A 22,861-nucleotide genomic window follows, 5' to 3' on the forward strand; every position below is an offset into this window, starting at 1 on the left:
TGGTGATCCCTGATTGGTGCCCCTCGTGCTCAGCCGACCAATCAGTGCAGGGGAGAGTCGCCTCATCAAGGTGCACTGATTGAACCTGCTATTCAATGATCTTTCGTGGCTGTTTATTATCTGATTGGTGGTGATCCCTGATTGGTGTCATTCGTGCTCAGCCGACCAATCAGTGCAGGGGAGAGTGGCGTTAACTGTGATTGGTTAAAGACGTGCCACCAGGTACACTGATTGAACCTGCAATTCAAAAAGGAGTGTGTGTTGTGTTGCATAGTCATTGTTTCTATATTGGCTTGTGCCGCCGGGGACTTGGGTTTACGACGTCCTCAAGTTACGCAGTTTCGTGTTTACGACACGCGTATCATATGTTATGTTTTATATTATTTATTCATCTCATATTTAAAGCCTTTTTTTGACTTAAGCGGTTTTGTGTCGCAAGCGTCGTATAGGCGTCCTAAGATTCGTAACTCGGAACTAGTTGGTGCGAATACACCGCGGACCGGACTGTTACGTCGTCTCTCTCTTGCAACGCAAGCAAACTTCAGTAATAAAGGTAAGAAATTGTTTTCTCTTTTTTATGACTGTACTGTTTCATTTTATTACTGTTCCGACTTACACTGAAATTCGGTTTACATTGTCGCGTAGGAACGGATCAGCGTCGTAAACCAAGGACCGCCTTGAAGTTGTGATTCATTTCTTGAGGCATCGTATGCTCATTTGGGACACTTATTGGTGAGTGGAAATCTTTAATAGCCAAACAACAGGCAAACAGCGAGCGAACTGCAGAGACTGCTTTAATGGCAAACAAAGTCGTTCCCAATGCTTATCTCAAATCAAAATGCTTCTTTTTGCTCTTACTTGTCCATAAACAGTCACACACAACTTCACTTAGGCAACTTAGTCACAGGCCATGCCACAGTTTTGTTCCTTTATTCCAGCTTTTTCCATCATTGGTCTTGCTGGAAAGACCAAAAATAATCATTAAAAAAATAAATGGGGAAACCTGGGTTTAAAAAAAAAACAATTCAGATGAACCGTTACAATGGCCACAAGTACTAAAAGTTAAAATATAATGAAATATTACTCACAGGAAATAAGAAAAATGAGTTAGATAGTGTGCCACTAGATTTGGCCTGTAGATGGCGGTATTGTAATACATACCGACACCCAGTTTGCCTTTCCGACTGCACCAGATCTCCCTCATTTACTATCATCACTGCATTCATAGGCAGTTTAGACGTCCTCGTTGAATTTATGCCAAGCTCTGTGCCAGAGGCTGCAAAAATGAGTAGATACTTTCTTTGATACAATTACACTGATCTTTGAGTTTCATTGAAAACTACTGTAAATGTTAACATATGACTTTCACTTTGTCTCAAATGCGGTATTTAGTTCATTGCTATGTCATCCGGCTGTTAAGTTTAAGTGCCCCCTCACACTGTCTGTGCCATCATGTCAGAATACATTAAAATGAATAGGCTCAAATTGATGACATATCTTTCCACTACGTTCCGTTAAATTGAACCCTATATCTCTGGATCAACAGATGGACAGTAAAAAAAAAAGACTACCAAATAAAGATAATAATTGCAATTTATAAAGCCACATTGAGAACCCATATCAGGTTGATTTATGGACATTACGTCAACACACACAAAAAGAAGCTTAAAAGAGGATATTCAACGCAGAGTGCAAATCCACACACCACGGATGTGTTCAAAAAACCTTCCAGTGAGTCTTTGTTTGGAATTAACAATTAAAATTATCCAATGGCAACATAATGAGATGGCTGGCTTCTGTCCACAATGCCCAAGGGAATACAATATACACACACGCACACACATTGAATGGTTAATGACCACCCAGATCTTTAGTGACAGTACAAAGCAGATCCAAAAGTAATGAAAGAAGGGGATTTTTTTTTTTGCTGAGAAATAGACAAGAGTTGGGATTTGAGTAATTTCAAGGAATGATAAATATAAAAGGACTATGAATCATTTGTTAAACTACAGTTCTTAAAAGGCAAACTAAGTTTTTCTTGAATAGGATGTTATCGGGCAGCATGGTGTGCCGTCGGCGGACTCAGTCGTTTCTCCTTTATTTTATTATATTTATTTTTATATTCATCACTGAATGTCATGCAGTCTCTCTTACTGCTACATTACTGGATGTTATGCACTTGAAGTTATTTTATTACTTGTTGCTAAACTCTCATCACTATGCAATTTTACCTGATTAATGTCACTGCAGTATTAGCTTGGAGTTAGCATTAGGGTTAGCTCTGCTTTATTGTATTGCCTCTATTACCAAAACGAATCTTTTTACAATCTCATAAAAATCCATAAATAGGACGCATTGGACTATAAGCCGCAGGTTTCAAAGCTTGTGCAAAAATGTGTTAGTTTGTCTACACGTATCTTTTTAAATATGTAAAATCACATTAAATTAAAGAAGTAATTTTTCTTACCACACTGTGCTAGATAAGGATTTTTTAAATAGGCAACGATATTCTCCTGTGTCCAGCGTTGGAGATTACATATCGCTCCTGTGTTTTCTGTGAGGCTGACTGCTACAGGGTGATTAATGTGTTCATTTCCCATTATTAAAGACTAGAGCAGCGCTGCGGGCTACAGATATAGGACCTCGTCATAAATCTTAGCCAAATGAACAGTCAAATAATCGCTCATCGAAAATGAAATCTGGGCTCATTAATACTGACACCCAGACTGGGGGATGAGAACACACACACACACACACACACACACACACACACACGCACGCCAACCAGTCTCGAGCATGAAGTCACACATTCGCATGAATACACACAAAAATAGATAAACAAAATGTGGACTTGAGGGGGATTTGGTCTGGTCTGCCACCTTGGCGCACCACTCAACAATGACAGGCTGATCATTAGAGGAGCACACGTACACACACACACACACACACACACACTCATGGGCTCATTGTGTGTATCTTAGCTCCCACACACAAAAAAGCAGTGACCCATTAGTGCAAGACAAAGGGATCACAGGCCACAATTGGAGCCATAAATAAGATCAGTGTTACACACACTGAGTTATGTTATGTTGATCAACGGATGACGATCACTTTGAGAACATCGGAAAGAACAATGAGGAAGTCGGCCGCTTGCATCTTACATGGCTTGCTTCATCTCGAGTGACGGGTCATCCAATAATAAGAGAGCAGAGCAGCAATGGGTACGTGCATGCTCTCAGCGTCATTGTTATTTTGATCAACGGATAGAAAGTGATGACAATCACTTTGTAGCTTCTGACTCAGGGGTGTCAAAGTCTTTTTTGTCGCATCGTAGTCATAGTTTCCTTCGGAGGGCCATTATGACTGTCAAGCCAAATAAATGTATGAACATCTCATGTTGTATACATTATAGGCTGCACAACAAACTGATGAATAACTAGTTTTGAAATTAGAACTGTTAACATTTTTAAAAAAGATGAATGTAGTAAAAATTGCTAGAAACAGCTCTATTTTTTTAAAGGGAAGACAATTAGCAATTTTAGTATTGACACAAAGTCGATGCACAGTTTGTCTTCGCGGGCCAAATATAATTACACTGTGGGCCAAATTTGGCCCCCGAGCCAGAGTTTGACACCCCTGACCAAAGTGTCTTCCGATGTCAACTTTTCCATCATTATTTTACACACACTTCCTCCTATTTTGCCTGCCTATAAACAAGGTATTTTTGTCACTGACTCAAAACTAACCGGGACGAAGACCTGATTTTTATTTTTTTTAAAACACATCACATTACATCACATGAATTTCTAATAAAATGTCAAATTGTTTAATGTGGTTACAGGTTGGGTGGCAAAACTTTAGGTAGGGGTGGCCACCCCTTGCAACACCCTAAAATCAGTACTTCAGTAAGTCTAGACCACAATACCACATTAAAACTAAATTTTTGTAAAATTTCCGTAAAGTACAGTATCCCTCATTCTGCATGCTTGCATGCTATATAACACAATCTATCTCTCCCACATTGATGCAAATGCACCCACTTCCAACAACAACCACCCCACCCCACCCCTTGCCCCTGTTCCCCATCCACCCAGGTCTCTGCTGCCCTCCTTTCTCAGTCAGTTCTGACAATGCTAATGATTCTCACTGGGGTACAGGATGACGGGTGACAGAGGCAGCTCGACCGAGACTGTCTGAGGATGGTAGGGAAGGGGTGGGGGGGGGGGGGGAAGTTGACGTTGCAATGGGTGGGGTGGAAGAAGAGGTCAAGGATGGTGGTGCACTGGCCCCTATCTGGTGATGCGTCGAAAAAGATGCACATTTGCCTGACTAAATGGTAATTTATTACATGTATGACAGGGCCTGACACTCTGAATCAGCATGCATTCAGATCTCATTGGCTGGCCGAGTTTGTGTGGGGAGGGACGAGGTAAAATGAGGTAAACAGAAAGAGAACATAGGGAGGAAGAAACAGAATGGGCATGGAAATAATATGCAATGAGGAGCGACGTAGCCCCCGGGCATGGGACATGTTTTCCTTGTTTCCTTATCGTTAGTGTATTTCTAATTCAAATGTATGCCTTTAATAATTCACACACGGCATATCAAAGAATAGGGTGGAATATGTTTCTATGTTTGAAATAAAGTACATGCAAGAATTATTTCTCCTGAGAAAATGCTTCGACCATTCATTTCCGAACAAATTTGGGAGAGAAAAGGTTGGCAGGATTTTATGCTGTAAACTAGCTGAATACTACTATCTTTAAATTCCTCTGTAGGACAATGATTTCTCAAAATTCACAAAATAACCTAAATATGTTCATTTTACTTTAGACAATATTGTTCATGCATGATTTTAAGCTCATATGCATACGTATTGATATAAAGATATAAACAGTAATTTTATATAAAAAAATTAACTAATTAGTTCATTCATACTTTGATGCCTGAACATGACTTTTAACATCTGTAGATGATAATTATTATTAAAAACCTTAACAGTCTTGAAATATTTCTTGTCTAATAATGATCACGATTATTATTATTATTACTTGCTATAAGTACTATTTATTTAAATAAAATAATAAAATAAAATTAATCTGAATCTTTACTGAATATACACTATACACTAAAATAATCATACTTGAAAGTTGGAAAACTCCTCCACCAGGTTTCAGTGCCGAACCTGGAGGCAACAGTCAAGTCGTAAGCACACTGACCGGAAACAGTGTGTCATTTTAAAATAAAAGCATGTAAATTGAAACAAGCAAGTGGGGGCATTGAAACGTTCTAAAAATAATAAACCTTCAGCTGCATTAAAACCTCTTTCAGTATTTTCTTTACTTTAGTGGAGTGGCAATCATTGAAATAAAATAAAATAATAATCTCAGGACAAATGGGACTACCAGTAACTGTCCATGAGACACCCATATTGTCCAGTTGCCAGGTAGGAAATGAACAATTTGCTTATTCATGTTTTAAATCATACATAATGTATTATTCATTTGCACAATACAGAACACACGTCATGGCATCAACTGTTTATAATTGCATAACTTTTATTGTGAAGGCAATAACCGGAAATTGCAATTGTCGACGTTAGCTGTGGAATGGCTGAATCCAGCCTTCACCAAATTCCGTCATCAGCATACACTGCAGTTCTCGCTTCATATAAGTGGATCCTCAGCCAATCTGCGAGCAGAGAGCGTGTCGGCGCGCACGGACAGAGAACACAATCCCCCCAAAAGCCAAGGAAAGACTAGCAGGGAGTCCGCGCACTTTCTGTCCAAGACTTGATGCGCAGATGAACATCAAACACACGCACTGATTCTCACTGATGAGACCTAATCCACTCGAACCACAGGAATCAAGTTTGCAAATTGCGCGTTAGTAGCGAGGACAGATGATGATTACTTCTTTCCTCTGATCACGTTCTATTGATTGTCGTTCCACTGATTTGCCAACGGGACTATATTTTATAACTAGGAATATACTTTTCTGACTCTTGGATTTTTTGAAGTCATTCGTGCTCTTCAGCGTCACTTTTCTTGTACGCTTGAAAATTGCGCTCAACGATGGCGCAAAGGGTAAGTAACACACTATGACTTTTATTTCAATTTTTTTTAGAATATTTAGTTTAAAATTTTAAATATGTAGTTTTAAATTGTGTGAAAACAAATTCCATCATGTCATATATGAGCGAAAAAAACTATAGCATCACAATATATTTTTTCTTATTAATTATTAAGACATTTCAATTAATTTGTCTATCACCTAAGTACGATGAGTTGGCTCATTACGGAGGCGGGATGGATGGAGTTGGAGTCCCGACATCCATGTACGGAGACCCTCACGCCCCGCGGCCCCTACCCCAGGTCCACCACCTGAACCACGGGCCACCCCCGCATCCCACGCAGCACTACGGAGCCCACGCACCGCACAGCATCATGCCAGGCAGCATGGGCAGTGCAGTCAACGACGCGCTGAAAAGAGACAAGGACCAGATTTATGGGTATATTTATTTACAGAATAAAACACTTTAATAATAAGAAATGTGCGCAGTAAAAGGCTGGCTGGTATGAGACACCTTAAAATACAAATATTATCAAGTAATTCCAGTTTAATGTCAGCATTATATGAAAACAACGTCCATTAATTTGATCATTTATCCCAATTAGCATTTGTGTCCGAGCATTATTAAGTAATCCAATACAAAATTCCGAGAATAAAACATGAAAATCATTTTCATTAAAAACAAAAAAAATATTGAATTACATTTAAATATTTGTTATAAAGGGTTGATTTATTTCGTATCAGTTTGTTCTTTTATTTTGCTCTACAAGGCCAACATGCATGGTTGTTGTTTTAACGGGAGTTTCACGTTACTGTGCTGCAGCCACCCTTTATTCCCGCTTCTTGCGCTCGTATTCGAGAAGTGCGAGCTGGCGACGTGTACGCCAAGAGAACCGGGAGTTGCGGGCGGGGACGTCTGCTCCTCGGACTCCTTCAATGAAGACATCGCGGTGTTTGCCAAACAAGTAAGAAATAAAAATACTCCAGGTTTTAGTCATTAATATTATTGCTGCATTCAATTGCAATGATATTGACAAAATATTTGCACGTCGTTTTCTAATTTCAGATCCGCGCAGAGAAACCTTTATTTTCATCGAATCCAGAGCTGGATAACTTGGTGAGAACATTTCCTTCTTTCTTTTCACGTTGCTGCGCTTGCCTGGAGCAATCACATCCCTTTAGGGCGCAGTTATTAAAATCATTGTTGTACTCATAACGCGCATAACGTTTTATAAAGCCCCCGAAGGCTTTGTGCACAGGCACTGTTGATTTATGGTTTCTTTTCCTTTAGATGATTCAAGCTATTCAAGTTCTGCGTTTTCATCTACTGGAATTAGAAAAGGTCAGTATTATTCTGGTGGATGTAAATTATAATATGTCCAGGTTTCTCATAACTTTGATTTTTCTTGTCTGACCTGTTGAGTGAAAATGTAAAAATCAGTATTTAAAATGATATTTGGTTTTACTCTAGGTGCACGAGCTTTGCGATAACTTCTGCCATCGGTATATCAGTTGTCTGAAAGGCAAAATGCCCATCGACTTGGTCATTGAGGAGCGAGACGTCTGCAAGTCGGACTTTGATGATCTGTCAGGATCTTCCACCAACCTTGCAGATCATGTGAGTTTACTGGATCATAAAAATGTCTCCTCAATGTGTAGTCTTATTCATCGTTATGGTGTCATGGTACAACTCGTGGGACACAATAAATCAGGTCTGCATATATTCATGTTCTTTAATGTGATTTATTGTTTTTTCTCATCAAGATCAATAACATCTTGAGACCCAGAGAAAAAAACATCTTTTAATTTTTACACCACATAATTCTTAGGGATGAAAAAAAATTACTTCAGTCAAAATAGTCAAAACATTTATTTATATTTTACAATATGCTCTATATGTCCTATATGTGACTCTGTTTTATGAAATTTAAAGGTTTTTAAATCTATTAATTGGTTCACACAATAAAACATGAATGCTTGAAACACCATAAAGCCATTAGAAGTAGTAATTGTATCCTAACTAGTCTGTTGTGTGTCTTACCTGATAACCCAGACAACTGATAACACTCACTGTGATATGTACTGTATGGTAACTTTAACTCAAGCTCTGCAATGAGGGAAAAAGATGCATTGTTACAGGGGCACCTGGTTGTAGTTAGTCTTCAAAAATCTTACTTTTGTTGTTATTGTTAGTATTATTATTGAAGAACTCACAGTTTAATGCAGTGGTGTCAAACTTATTTATGTCGTGGGCTGCATCGTAGTTTCTTTCGGAGGGCTGCAATTAATGATAACTAGTTTTGAAATGAGAGACTAGTAGTAACTGTTCAAATATTTGAAAAAAATGAATGGTAATAAAAATTGGTAGCAATGTTTCTATTGGTAAGTTCAGCGTTGTCACATAATGCAAAATTTGTCTTTGCGGGCCACATAAAATGATGTGACGGGCCGTATCTAGCCCCCGGGCCTTAAGTTTGACACCTAAAGTTTGACTCAATACATAAAGCATCCTGTGCTTCTTTTGATTGCTTTTTAATAGATGAGATGTGAAAAAAAAAGCCCTTCATTAGCTTGATAAATATAGAAACACATGGCGTTTCTTTGAGTAGCCGCGTTTACAGAGGAGTTGCAATTATTTTTTGGTCATGTAAGAAAAGAGGGGCCATCGTGGAGAGGCCCCCCCTTCGCACTGCGCTTTTGTCCTTGTGCTTCTTGTTGTCATCTGCTGAGCTCTTCATCTGATCACCATCAGGCAAACAGCTGACGCAAAGAGGCTGAAGAGGGAGATCTACTGTTTGGCTTGGGCTTATAGCCGTCTGAGTACCCTGACCAAGGCTCCCAATAAATACAGGGCTCCTACCTAAAACCGCTCGCAGAAACGACAAGGGCGTCACAAGGTTCACATGCTGCAGGATTGCCAGATATTCTCTAGAAATCGACTTTTTCTATGGTGTTTGATTTCAAATCCACCACAGGCAGAATGGTAATTGATCTCTCATGCGATGTTTAACTTACCGCCTTGCAATGCTAATTGCTGTCTTTGTAAAAGTGCATAATGGAGCACTTACTGGACCTACTGGACTTTCCTCATCTACCCCCCCCCCCCCACCCCCACCCCCCTTCCCTCCTCTCTTCTTTACTTTTATTTTCTTATCTCCTGTCCCCCGGTGTGCGGACCTTACCCTGACCTCTCAGAACCCAGCATCCTGGAGAGACTTGGATGACGCCCACTCCACACCCTCGGTAGGAACCCCAGGACCGTCCAGTGGGGGACACGTCTCTCAGAGTGGAGACAACACCAGTGAACTCGGTAAGAAAGACCGCCTACAAGTCTCCTCCATATCAAAGCATTGTATTTTCCGTGACCCCTCTTAAATTTAGGTGACTCAGTGGGATTATTTCCAGGACATGTATATATATATTTATAGCAGGGGTGTTTTGAAATCAGAGACTAGTAAAAACTGCTCAAATATTTTAATTTAATATTGCTCACAATTTTTCTATTTTTTAAAAGTGAAGATAATTTGTAATTTTAGTACGGACACATGAAGTCACAATTTGTCTTTGCGGGCCACATACAATTATGGCGGGCCGTATCTGGGCCCCCGGGCCTCGTGTTTGACACCCACGGTTTATAGTAAGATAAGGGAGGACGATATTCACAAAAGTGTTTCCTTCGAATTTTATACATGGGTTGATGGTTAGATAAGGTGGCAAATTGTTTTTTGACTGCAAATTGTATCATCAAAAAGAGACTGAGAGTGCAAACTTCAGTTTTATAAGATTTGTTTGTCAATGACAGGCTTGCCTTTTAAAAAAGCTACAGAAATAATCTTTTTTTTTAATTTTATTTTTTTTGTCCAGCCTGCTTAGCCTTGGCTGCAATTCACAAATCAGAACTCTGGGACAGTATTCAAACAAAAAGTTGCTTCATTAGTGAAGCTCCCCGACAATGGCATCCTGGGTACATCTCATTTAGAAGTGATAAATAGACCTTTTAACTCATCATTTTCTCTCCGAGTGTGGCCCTTGTGTTGTCCTAATACTATCTTAGCACTTAGTGTGATTGCCAGTGTGGTAATTGGAGGCTATAAGAATTTTATGGTTTGTTTTTGTTGTTCTGCCCTTTGGCGGGAGTAAAAATAGAAAGGACTTTAAAGCAACTTTCCAGCCTCTGCCCATCAGGCATCAATGGGCAGAGCATTGATAAGAACAATCGGAGGATGCTTTGCAAGACAAGAGAAACTGAGAGGATTAAGTAGACAATCAGAACCAGATCATGATTTTTACTTTGATATTGCATCACGCATTTAAAATAAAAAAAACTTTCTTACTGCATCAATTTTACAGGAGCATGTTTTTTGAATTTTTTTTCCCGTTTATCTAAAAGTCAAGTCAGCCTGGGTGTGAATAGTTTCTTTGCTTTAGGCTTTCTTTTTTTTAGACAACAGTGGGGGAAACCTCAAGGTCCATGGCCTTTTGACCTGGAAAAGAATACATTGAGAATGGGGGTGCAGAATATCCCCCGTGGGGATGTAAGGGCAGAGCATTTTATGTATATGAAACAAAGGCAGAGAGGAGAATGGAATGATCAGAGCTGCAGTTGCTGCAGCAGGGTTGGCTTGTATGCTACCTGCTGAGGCTCCCTGGGCTTCTGCTTTATTTTCTAACTATGATACAGAGGAATCAAACCCAGCACAAACTGCAGTTAAAAAGCATTTTGAGACTACAGAAGTCCGTTCCGTGTCTTTAATGGATGCCAAACTCGAGACATGACTTCATTACGTGTAACTCTCCCCCCCCAATTTGGTGGACAAAGCAACACCACTTCATTAAGCTTACTGATTTTTGCTCCCAAATGTATGGTTAAGTCATAATTTAATCTGCATTGGCAGTTATTGAGCAAGCAAATGGAGAAATGAAATAAATAAAATAATAAATAAATAATAATGGATAAATAATAAATAAAAACATTTTAAAACTAATCAAATAAATTAATAAACAAATGATTAATAGAAAATAATACAATAAAAATAATTTTAAAAAAAGACACCCAAATGATGCAAAACAGAAATTTAAGGATGGATGTGTGGTGCATCCAAAATATTTTATGTCATCATTGTTTTGAAAGCGTAGTAACTAGTGGAGCCACAAATTTCACCACCATATTTTTAATATCTCAATTCATCTCTAGTCATTGAAAATCATCATTCATAAGTGATTATAGGTTTTTTTTCTTTGCAAAACCATTCAATGCCACTGGTTCTATTAATTCTGTAAAATATTCAGTAAAAAAAAAATAAAAATCATGCACTCTTATGTAATTATTGCATCAAGCGCTTGTCTTAACATTACTGCAGCGTGAATACTAACTCCCATATGTTGTGATAAAACCAACCAATGTCATTTGGGAGCGTTGTGGTAGTTGCAATTGGCTTAAAACCACAGGAAAATGATCCTAGCCACTCGTGGTTGAGCTTCTGGCTGCCTACTTCTCTGTGGCCTCCCAGCATTAGGTTGTTTCCTTGTAAGCTGTGTGATATGTAAAGGGGGTCCCTTTGATACATCTACCCCCAGGGTTACTGCTGTTGACCACAGCTAAGGGGGCTGAGCTATCCGAGGAATGTTTGGAAGAGGTCTGGGGGTGGACAAGGAGAAGCTTTAAATGTCCATCACAAAGAGTGAGATAAAACAAAAGGCGGGAGATAGACTGGTTAAAAAGATTTGTATTTCAAAATGTATTGTAAGGAACAGGAAATGTTGAATTCTTCTGTCGGACTCAAAGCAAGATGGAATGTTTCATGCTATGGTTGCTCACATGCCAGTGACGTCACAGATTCACTGTCAATACGGAATCGTGTCTTTGTTGCATCTGTCATGGGTCTGTGGGTGTTTTATAAAGAAGGGCGGACTCCATGGGAATGAGGGAGGTGGGACGGAGGGAAAGCAAAATGACGCACACACACACAAACGTATTGTGTATTATAACTCTTTAATCCAATCGTGTCATAGGCCTATTTGCAGCAGTGTTGCAACATGAAACAGGGCAAAAAGCAGAGCAATAAAATACAATAAAATACAATTAAATACAATAAAATACAATTAAATTAAATTAAATTTAAATTAAATTAAAGAATAAAATACAATAATCCTTCAGTGGATCATGATAGATAACCATCCATTCAAAAACGGTTGTGCCCCAGGTTACGAGTATCAAAAATTCATTGAGCAGGAAAATCAAACACAAACTGAAGCACTCGAATGGCTTGGTAAAAAGCCAACCTGATTGAATGCAGCTCCTGATGTGACTTACTAGCCACACCCCTTACAGGCGCACCAACACGCATGTCCTATTGTGCGTGCGTGACTTTTGGCTTAGTTACACTTCATAAAAACAACCAATTTATTTTCTAGGTGAGTGTATTATGACCTTGGTCACTGAAAATTTTAAATTTGTATTCCAAATCAAGTACCACTCTTAACAAAAAAAAAAAAAAACACTCAGATGTTTGCCACGCTTGCAGAAATATTGAAACATTACCTTTCACTGCCATTCTGATTACAAAATGCAAAAGTGTTCCACTTTAAATTTAATCATCATGTTCAGATCCCAACGCAGAGGTATTCCCCAAGACTTGGAAACAATCCAGACTGCTCCATTTGGAGCTGTGCATCATGCCTAATAAGGGAAAGAGCTGTGTGGTGTCACTGATGATGGATCAGGGACCTGCTGAGCTCATTAGATAGGCATGCTGGCTTTGCATCACTGATGCAAATGGGGTACAGCAATCAGTTCTGCTAAGTGCTCCCCACTTTGTCTTTTTCACACACCTTCCACTGACTGCTCGTCACACCATAACAGTGTTTAAAAGAGCAAAAAAATAGACCAATTTTTTTTTTTAAATCGACGAAGCTCAAAGCAATAAAAAAATTAGACGTATGAAGCACAATATCGACTTACCTTGACACCGCAAACTAATATAAATTAATGTTGTAGCTTTTTTGCATGAGAGTGTTATTATTATTAAGAAAATGTTAATGTTAATGACACTGTGGCACGTAATGGTAATTCAAATTCTCTTAGTTCATCTTGCCTGTTTTACAAACATATCTTTTTTTATCTCACACTTACGTTTAAATACACCAGTTAGTAAAATGGGTGTATTTCAAATTAGTAGTGAGGGATTGTATTTAAAAAAGAAAAAAAATCTCTTTTGTCTTTTTCACATTGCATGCTCCATTCGATCAATTCTGAGATTTGATTTCAATCAAGAAAAAATAAAAACACGTTGCAGAATTCAAGTAAGCACATTTTGCAGTGTTAGGTGTGTTGAATAAATAAAAGAGCAGGATAAGGCAGTGTTGAAATAAAAAGCATTAATATATAACAATGTTGAAAAGAGCAGTAAAGGCAGAACGGAGAGTGCAAACTCTTCTTCATATCTTAGGGTGCTGCTTTTTGTGTATGTTTTTCTTCTTCGCCCCGGGGCAATACTCCAGCCAACCCTGCAGTAATGCCCAACCCTCCACCTCCACCCTCCGGTGGGTGTCACGCGTGCAGACACTGGCAGGCAGCGTGGAGCGCGCCCTGATGGGGGGGTAGAGTAATGGGAGGGGGGGGGGGGGTGAGAGTAGGGGCATGGCAGAATTGCACGGGTGTACGACTTTGAGACTGGACCGTCACACACTGCTTAGATTGGCTGAGTTGCCGGGGAGCAGTCAGAAGCGATTAGTGTAGCAGAAGATCTGCCCTGCGGCTTTCCCCTCTCTGCTGCACAAGAAAGAGGGATGAGGCGAGGAGAGAAGAGGAGGTAGACCAGGGTGAAGTGGGGGGGTGTGACATGCCATACGTAGAGATAATTAGTCTGAGCCTAGCGCGCTTTTTATTTTTTTTTCCTTCTGTACTTTTTGTTTTCTCTCACTTTGCCTTATTTACTTAAAACATTACGAAAGAACACTCCAACTCCAGGTAGACTAAACTAGAATTGATAGAAAGTATCATTTATTAAATAATAATGTATTTTATTTCAAAGCAGAAATACATTTTTTTTACTAAAAAGGCAATATTTAAGTGTTACTTAAAGAGCTTATTTAAAAACAAATTTGGAAAGAAAATGCAGACAGCAACACAGAGGCTGTCTCATCTCTGGATGCCATCCGTCAAAACTCCCACCCATCCCTCCCTCCCCCCCATCCATGGAACACATCCTTTTTAATGTCAATATTCATTAGCTGAAATATTTATTCATGAATATGGCTCATATAGATGCGCTTGATTGATGCATCCCTAAAAACAAAAAGACATGCTCGGGCAAATCTTAAGAAAAGTAGGGTTTCTGTCCCGCCTCGGGGGAGGAGTCTCTCAGATGCATTATTCACATGCCCTCCAGGCAGGCTTTCAAGGCTACTCTGCCCCGAGGGCAAGAAAAAATAACCACCACTGTTAAAAGTAAATCATCTCGGCTGATGCACAATTAATGGCAGAGAGGGAGCAGAGTGCCCCATGCGCAAGCAGGGGCGGAAATCCGAAGCCTCCTGCCTTGATCCGCGTCGGCTTTCTTCTGAAATCAAACAAGGATGCTGCTAATGGCAGAATCCAGAGATGCAGACGATCGTGACGCAGACGTTGTATGGGATGCTTGGGGGATGGGATTTGGCTGAACACAAGGGTAATAAATTTCCTACCCCCCCTCCTTCACCCAAACATGCACCTCACGTCCAAGTTTGAACAAAACAGAGTTTGATGTTATCGGGTTTGTATTTCATACTCACTTTTTGTTATTGTGTTTTATTCTAAGGAAATCATTAGTCTCAATTCAAATAGAGGTCACATATAAATAACATTACATGTAGCACAGTGCCTGTTCATTATTTCACGTTGGGTACACAACTCGTGCAGTCATTACTTCATGTCAAGCCAGTGACTCAGATTGTATTAATAGCTCTTGGTCTTATTGAGATCCCACACCCCCAAACTCCTCTTCATTATCCAATGTCCGGGGGAGTCAAACAGAGGTGAGAGGAAATATCTTGTGCTGTGCCATTTCAAACAAGAATACAACACAAAATTGTTGCCTTTTTTTTTTGGGCAAGGCTGTGTAAAATCCTGAGCCCAAATTTAATATTTTTTTAATCGTATAGGAGACGGCCTCGACAACAGCCTAGCATCACCGGGCACAGGAGATGAAGATGACCAGGATAAGAAGAGGCAGAAGAAAAGAGGCATCTTCCCGAAAGTGGCAACAAATATAATGAGAGCGTGGCTATTCCAGCACCTTACAGTAAGACATTTTGTTTTTCCTACTTTTTAGTTTCCAATAGCAATTGCAGGATTCAAGCAAACTCCAGGTCTTCTGTCACAAAACTCACACACACACATTTTTTTCCGAAAAAATCTTAAAACGAAAGCCATGTAGTATTTCCTCCAGAGCATTGGTGTCAAACTCGAGGCCCGTGGCCCAGATACGGCCCGCCACATCATTTGATGTGGCCCCCGAAGACAAATTGTGCAGCAACTTCATGTGTCAATCTTAAAGATACAAATTGTCTTCACTTTTAAACAATACAGATATTTCTAGCAATTTTGTTACCATTGATCTTTTAAAAAACATTTGCACAGTTTTACTTATCGTTCGTCTTTGATCCTCGTGAAATAGAAGAACAGACCTTCATGTCAAGGTCCAATTTGTACCACTATTCATTGGTTTATACAGATATCAACATCAGAAAGAGAATAAAAGCGAACTTGGAGTGCTTTACCTTTTGTCCAAGGTCCAAAAGATCGAGCCAATGCTTTCTTCTTATTTTTTTTTTCTATACTTCACACTGTCAGATGTGTCATAAGCTCTTAGTCGTTTAGTTTATAATAGGCCCACACAGATCCTGTACTCATCGTAATCCCTTCCCTTTCCAAAGCCCACCTTTAGATTTCGAGATGAAAAAAGGAAGATAATTGAATTATCCCTTTTCTGTTCACAATCCTCTAATTTGTTAAGCAAAAGTGTTTGCCATGGCAGGATGTGCCAATGAAAAGTGTGCAAGGAGACTTTGGGTTTCTGAAAGGCCCATTGCAACACCCAAGCGATCAAGCATTCATCAGTTGTTGAGGTTGTGAATGGAGCTGGATTATGTTTTGTCACACGTCGCGGGGTAAGGGGGGCTCCTCGGTCGTAGCCTCATGCTTTTGTCACCCCATTCTGAAGAGACTTGAAAGATCCCCCCTCTCTTCTGAGGTAGCTATAAAGAACGCAGCTGTAAAGGTTCCAATTCATTATATCATTCATTATCGTCTCATTAGCCTGGTCAAACCGTTGGTTTCCATGCAACCTTTACATTTGACCACATTCAAAGATGAATGCTAAACTTTGAATTTAGTCATCACACACTGGAATTCACTGATGGCCTCACACTAAGTAAAGTAAATTGAGTCTTTTATGAGAGTTGTCCGTCTATTCAGGTGAGGTCTGCTGCTATGCGACCAGATATCTACGGAAGCGTGGAGCTGCTAATGTGGAGTAAAAAAAAAACAAATTGACTGGCAAATACGTTTGAATGTTCGAACGCATTTTAATATGTTTGAACGTACAATACGGTCGAACGTACTCACAAATACGTTCAAACATACTTGGAGCTAAATTTTTCCCCCCCAAATACCCAAATTGACTCGTGCATGCGTGAGAAAAAAAAAAAGCTATTTTGTTTTAAGCATTTGAGCTTTATTATTCCAATATAATAAAAAATATTTATTTATTCATCTTCCGAACTGCTTATCCTCAAGAGGATCACGTGCTGGAACCTATCCCAGCAGTCTTTGGGCGATGGGTAACCTAAACTGGAATTTTATATTTTGTATTTGAGAAAGATGAATAGAAATAAAAATTACTAGCAGTATTTCTATTTTTTAAAAGTGAAGACAATTTGTAATTCTAGTATTGACACCTGAAGCCGATGCACAATTTGTCTTTGCGGGCCACATAAAATGATGTGGCGGGCCATATCTTGCCCCCGAGCCTTGAGTTTGACACCATGTCATTCACAATCACACCTATGAACAGTTTCGAGTGGTCAATTGGACTACCATTCATGTTTTTGGAATGTAAGAGGAAACTGGAGTAAGTAAAATGGTAATTTCATGATTGTATTGCATGATTTTGCTGCGCATACCCTGCGGATTAGATTTAGTGATGTAAACGAGGAAAAATATTTTAATCGCTCAGCCTTGACAGCACGGCATAACTATTTGGACGAAGGGGGTGACACGCAAGGTTACTCACATCACATGCACGGCTGACTGCATCATCCGCAAGGGGAAAGAAATATTGCAGCTTACTTGTATAAATGCACTTTGCACTCACAAAGTTTCAGTCAATTTCTGCTTCAGCAATGTCGAGCGCTATTGGTGTCAAAATTCCTTAATTAGTCACTATTCAACTTCAACGTTGATGTGGAGTGGAAAATATGACTTGTTGAGGAACCGGTTCAAGCCCTAACCTGAAAAGAAGTTGAAAATTAAGTGCTTGGAAGCTCATCCTTCACTGATGACCACAGGAGGCAGCTGATGGCCTGACAGCAGCAGAATGGGGACTGGCCCACGACCCTGTTCCCAGTACATGGGTCACCTCTGTCTGCCATCTGCCGCCCTCCTCCCTCCATCTCTCTGTCTGTCTCTCTCTCTCTCACACACACACACGGGAGAGATGGGGAGAGGTGGGGAGGGGTTGTTCGCAGGGTGACGGGGGGCCTGGCCTTACCAAGACCCCAAACAAAAGACACCATTGTGCCCCTTTACATCCCACCCGATCGTTTGTCAAGCAATGTCAAATAATGTCAAATAATGTCACACAAAGCCACGCACTTTTAGCCTCAAGTGTTAACAGGGCCAAACATTGGTCAGGCAAAGTTTTTTTTTGTTCTTTTTACACTTGCACAGTCACATGACTTGATTGTCAATATTAACATTTAATCACTTATCCTCCAACAGCACCCGTATCCTTCGGAGGAACAGAAGAAACAACTAGCACAAGACACGGGCCTCACTATTCTCCAAGTCAACAACTGGTGAGTGCCTTTAAAACCATTTTTTTTTAAATATTAGCTTACTTTCACGAAACAGAATACATATATTATCAAATCTAAAGACTGCCTAAATGACCTTTCAGCAATGCACATTTAGCTTTGAAAGCTGTAAAGCGGATGTCAATGCATTCCGACTCACCGTGCAGCCTTAGGGATGTGTTCATGAAAAAGCATTGGCAGACCAGTTAGTCTTATTATAGCCTGTGGCTACAAGGCTAAACCTAAATCAATAGATTTTTTTTTCTTTTTATAGATATGTTACAAGGTTCTAATACACCAGATTGTATCTGTGGTAGTGAAGCGTATTAGTGAAGTCCCTGGAGACACAGCATTGGTTTCCAGTTTGATTCAAACTGCCACGTCCTGAATGTTTTAACTGAGAAGAATTGGGGATTTAATATGCCATATTAAGTGAATGAAAAGACTTAAGTCATATTAAAAATAACTCACTTAAAATAATTTTAAATAAATTTAAATATTAAATAAATTTAATAATTTAAAATGAAAAGCTGTGACATTTTTTGTGGTCAGTTATGGTAAATTAGTTTTGTTTTTGTTCAATTCTCTCATGACCTGGGGAAATAATTACTCTATATATTATTTACATTCCATATGTTTGATTTCTAGGTTCATCAACGCAAGGAGGAGAATAGTTCAGCCAATGATTGACCAGTCCAACAGAGCAGGTAAGAAAATAATCATATGGTGATCATAAAATTATATTATTTTAGCAGTATGAAACTGAAATGAAGCCTCAAACTTATTTAATGAATTTTCTGTTCTTCCGTCAAGTGAGTCAAGGTACAGCTTACAGTCCAGACGGCCAACCAATGGGAGGCTTTGTTCTTGATGGACAACAGCACATGGGTCTCCGACCCGGAGGTAAAAAAATGTCTTGCCTTAAAAATCATGTTAAAAAATGAATGGAGACAATGCACCCTTATCATTTATGCAATTGATATGGAGCTCATGTGCAACTCATCTTTACACACTCTTGTTCCAGGTCCAATGGGGGGAATGGGTATGAACATGGGCATGGACGGGCAGTGGCACTACATGTAAGCCCACACCACTGAGGCCAGCCTCAACAACAGGGTGAAGTAAGTATATTAGTGCAAATTTCATTTTCTTTTTCCTCTCAAAAAAAAAAATGATGATGATTTATGAATGTGGTGCAAAAAAAAGGGGTTTTATTTCTTTTTTTTTTTTTTTATTGCGAGGGTTAGGGTTAGGCAGATATATTAATTTATTTACCTACGGTCAGTGTTGTGAGAAAATTGCGAGAATGATTCAGATTCGTCAGAATTTGACCCAAAAAAATGCCGCGTTGTACTCAGATCGTGTTGTATTGAGGAGGTGGCCGAGCCAAGAGGGCTGTCAACGTCGCTGCGTCACGGCTCTCCTTTGGCTCCCCTTCTTTCAGGCAACATGGCTGTACCCAGGGCATCTAAAAAAAATAGGTTCGTAGAGCCCTTATAAGCTTACTTGAAAACCACCAGTGTAACCAAAAATATACTTGGAAACATTTTATTTTAGCTCCTTCTGAGTTCCACATGTACGTTTTGAGATCATCTTCTTTGTGTATGAATTAATTATGAACGTATTATTCATCCTTATTGGTGTCGGTCTGCACAGGAAGAGCAGCACAATGTCCAGTGAAGCATGATGCAAAATTCCTAATCCGATATAAATATTCTATATAAGTATGTTATTAATGTATGTTGTAGTGCAATACTACAGAGAGGTATTTATCTCATTAAAAAAAAAATTAGGGGGCTGAAACAGATTACATTTATTTAAAAAAAAAAAAAATTGTGTATCATATTTTTTTTTTAAATATTTTGAAAAAAAATAACATGTTTTTAATAAATTATATATATATATATATATATATATATATATATATATATATATATATATATATATATATATATAATTTATTTATTTTCAAAATATATGATACACAAAGGCGGCATTGATTGTTAGATGATCCTTGTAATTTATAAATAGAAGTGGTAGTTGCGTCACATTCCTTCGCAACCATATTTATTTTCTTTGCCTATCCTCATCTTTTTTTTCTCCATCTTTTCTCTCATTAAGAATCAGGCTAATCCCACCCCTACCCCCCTTTCTTCCTCTTCCTTCGGCCCCCCGATCAGCTTCATACCGCTGCTGACAGTTTCTCAAATCAAGACATATTGCCTGCCGAAGGCATCCAAGCACAGAGAATTTTATTTAACACCCACACTCCACTGCTCAATGAGCCACGCTGTAATGACACTTACCTTGATTAATAGAGCTCTTTATATGTAAATAGGGGGCTGCATTTGCTTCATTTTTTATCCAGTGGGCCAATATTCGCCAACACAGCTGCTTGTCTCATAATCCCCCGAATGTTGCTAATGAAGTTCAAATGGTATCATTCATGATGCTTTATGTGAAAAAATTGCAAGAAAGATCGACATGGCTTTTCAACTAGAATAAACACTATACTGTACATGTATTTGGCGGTGATTTAATCTAATTACTTCTCATTTAATGATGAGTGGCTAGTTACTGTGTAGTTCAATGAAGCCTGGTGTATTTTCCTCCCCCAATTTCATCTGCAGTGAGAGCATATGCTGACTGCAGCAGTAAATTTCCTCAGGACTGCAGAAATATTACGCTTTTCCATGCACAATAAAGCCAAACCCATAACATTTAACCAGCGTGGAATACATGACTGAGTCTGCATTATGTTTTCTGCATAGGCCTGGCGCACTGACCTATGCGCTGCTATGGATGCAGCACATGCAATGCTTGTGATATTTGAAAAGTTCTTTCCAAAAATTGAGGAGGTTACTCTGTAATGAAATGTTAAATAATGAATTGCTTAAATGATGGCTGTACAGAATGTGGTATGTAAGCTTGCCCTTTATCAAACATAATTGTTGATTTTTATTAGGAGACTGAAAAAGAACAAAAAAATTACAATGCCAAATGCTGAATTTTAAAAGTGTAAAAATTTGTAAACACTAATTTAACACTTTATTCTGCTGTCTATAGGAGATCAAAATGGGTCTTGTGAGGGGAAAGTTTTTCTTTGACAAGTTGTGCTGACTTATGACTCAAGTATCATACTGACAATGTTTCAAAATATATGTCTGGACAACTATTATAACAATTCTTACATCATTACATAAAATTATAATATTCAGCAGAGATATGTAAATTATTGATTAATTAATTGAATAATTAAAATGGATTATCTTGCAATAAGTATATTATCATGATGTATTTTTCACAAAACAAAAAAAAACAATTATAAGGCTTTTATTAATTGATTGTGTTTGTTTCAAAATTTGACTTTATATATTTATAATCATGAGTGTCCCCCTAATTATTTGTCTGAATTATTTCCTGTGTAGAGCAAATATGTTTTTACTTTTTAAGGGGCATTCAAAAAATACCACTGAAGATATTTCTGATTTTATTTAGATATAAGACTATTATCAATCTACTACTTTGAAGCAAATGCTTGATGATACATTTATTTTATTTTATTTATCAAGGTTATTTGCCATTATTTGAACGTACTGAGAACATTTGTACGCGTAGGCTCGTTTGATTGTGAGTTTTATTTCTTACCCCCCCCATCTACCTTATCTTGGTCTTTCCAGGCCTCCATGGTTGGCTCAGGGATCTTCATTTTGAGGAGCTTGGAAGCAGCCGGTGCATTTCCACGTGACCACCCCTCGCGCCCCACTTCAACTTTGTTGCCCTGTGGCTTGCACGCACACGAGTGTTGAGGATCACGGGGTAAAAGCGTCACCTGTAGGCTACTTTTTTTTCCCTAATGCAGTTGAAAAAGAGACTTAAGTTTGAGCTCGAAGAACGGGAATCGCCGGAGCGCAAAAGGACCCGGGGAGGTGGGTGGCTGCTATGTAAAAATAAAACAAACAAAAAACAAAATAAGACATTTAGAAGAAAAGCAGTCACGCATTTCCCCGCAGTTTCATTTTAAATTATTTATTTATTTTTATAACACGACGGACCACAGGGATGACACTTTTTTTTTCTTTATGAATCCAATCTGTGAAGCTTTACTTCCATATTTGCATCTCCTTTCTAAAAATCAGTATACAGACACAACGCACGCACATACACGCAAACACTGGAATAGATTTGAAAAATATGTATAATAATTTCAATTGTTGTGCTGTATAGATTTGTGCTTTTTCATTGCGGCTTTTTTTTTTTGTTTGTTTTTTAAAATACAGTATTGTTATTGTGACCTCACCACACATCGCCAACCTTGAGTGATATTACGTCACACTCATGTTGGTTTCTGTTGCATTTTCTTTTCATGCTTTCCTCTGTGTGCAACTAAAGGCAATTTATAAAGAGTTCAATCTTTTTTTTTTTTATATTGTTTTAATGATTTTTCTATCACCAAAACAGAAGTCTTCACTGTAGAGCCAAATCGAGATAAAATAAAGAAGGACAAAGCACTGTGTGTTATGAAAAGAGAAAGCTGGTGAGGTCGTGTGTGGGCGTTGGAAGAAAAAAAAAAAGCAACAAAATTAGTTGAAGGAGCAGGTCACGTATCCAGCTTCGGTTCGATAGAAGACGGAATTGCACTTGTCTGCTGTTATTGGATTGATCGTGACAGCCATGATGGATGGGCCGACTCCTAAATTCAGGAAAATAAGAAAGAAGCTGCAGCTGGTTTTCA

The 22,861-nt window shown here is 38.8% G+C and overlaps 1 protein-coding gene across 2 annotated transcripts; it reads left to right on the forward strand.

The window, feature by feature from the left end:
• Positions 1–414: 414 nt before the first annotated feature.
• Positions 415–22,659, forward strand: meis2b (Meis homeobox 2b). Of its 2 annotated transcripts, none has more exons than XM_049757126.2 (13): positions 415–553; positions 6,279–6,511; positions 6,896–7,037; positions 7,139–7,189; positions 7,364–7,414; positions 7,544–7,690; positions 9,268–9,382; positions 15,214–15,353; positions 18,053–18,129; positions 18,775–18,833; positions 18,940–19,029; positions 19,151–19,247; positions 21,807–22,659. In XM_049757126.2, the coding sequence occupies exons 2-12, from the start codon at positions 6,309–6,311 to the stop codon at positions 19,207–19,209; spliced, it is 1,134 nt and encodes a 377-aa protein (XP_049613083.1). In that variant the 5' UTR covers positions 415–553; positions 6,279–6,308; the 3' UTR covers positions 19,210–19,247; positions 21,807–22,659. The 2 variants fall into 2 exon arrangements, with proteins under 2 accessions (XP_049613083.1, XP_049613082.1); XM_049757125.1 differs by lacking the exon at positions 415–553 and adding an exon at positions 5,686–6,086.
• Positions 22,660–22,861: the final 202 nt, after the last annotated feature.

Source organism: Syngnathus scovelli, chromosome 20, assembly GCF_024217435.2.
Source record: "Syngnathus scovelli strain Florida chromosome 20, RoL_Ssco_1.2, whole genome shotgun sequence".
Lineage (NCBI taxonomy): Eukaryota > Metazoa > Chordata > Actinopteri > Syngnathiformes > Syngnathidae > Syngnathus > Syngnathus scovelli.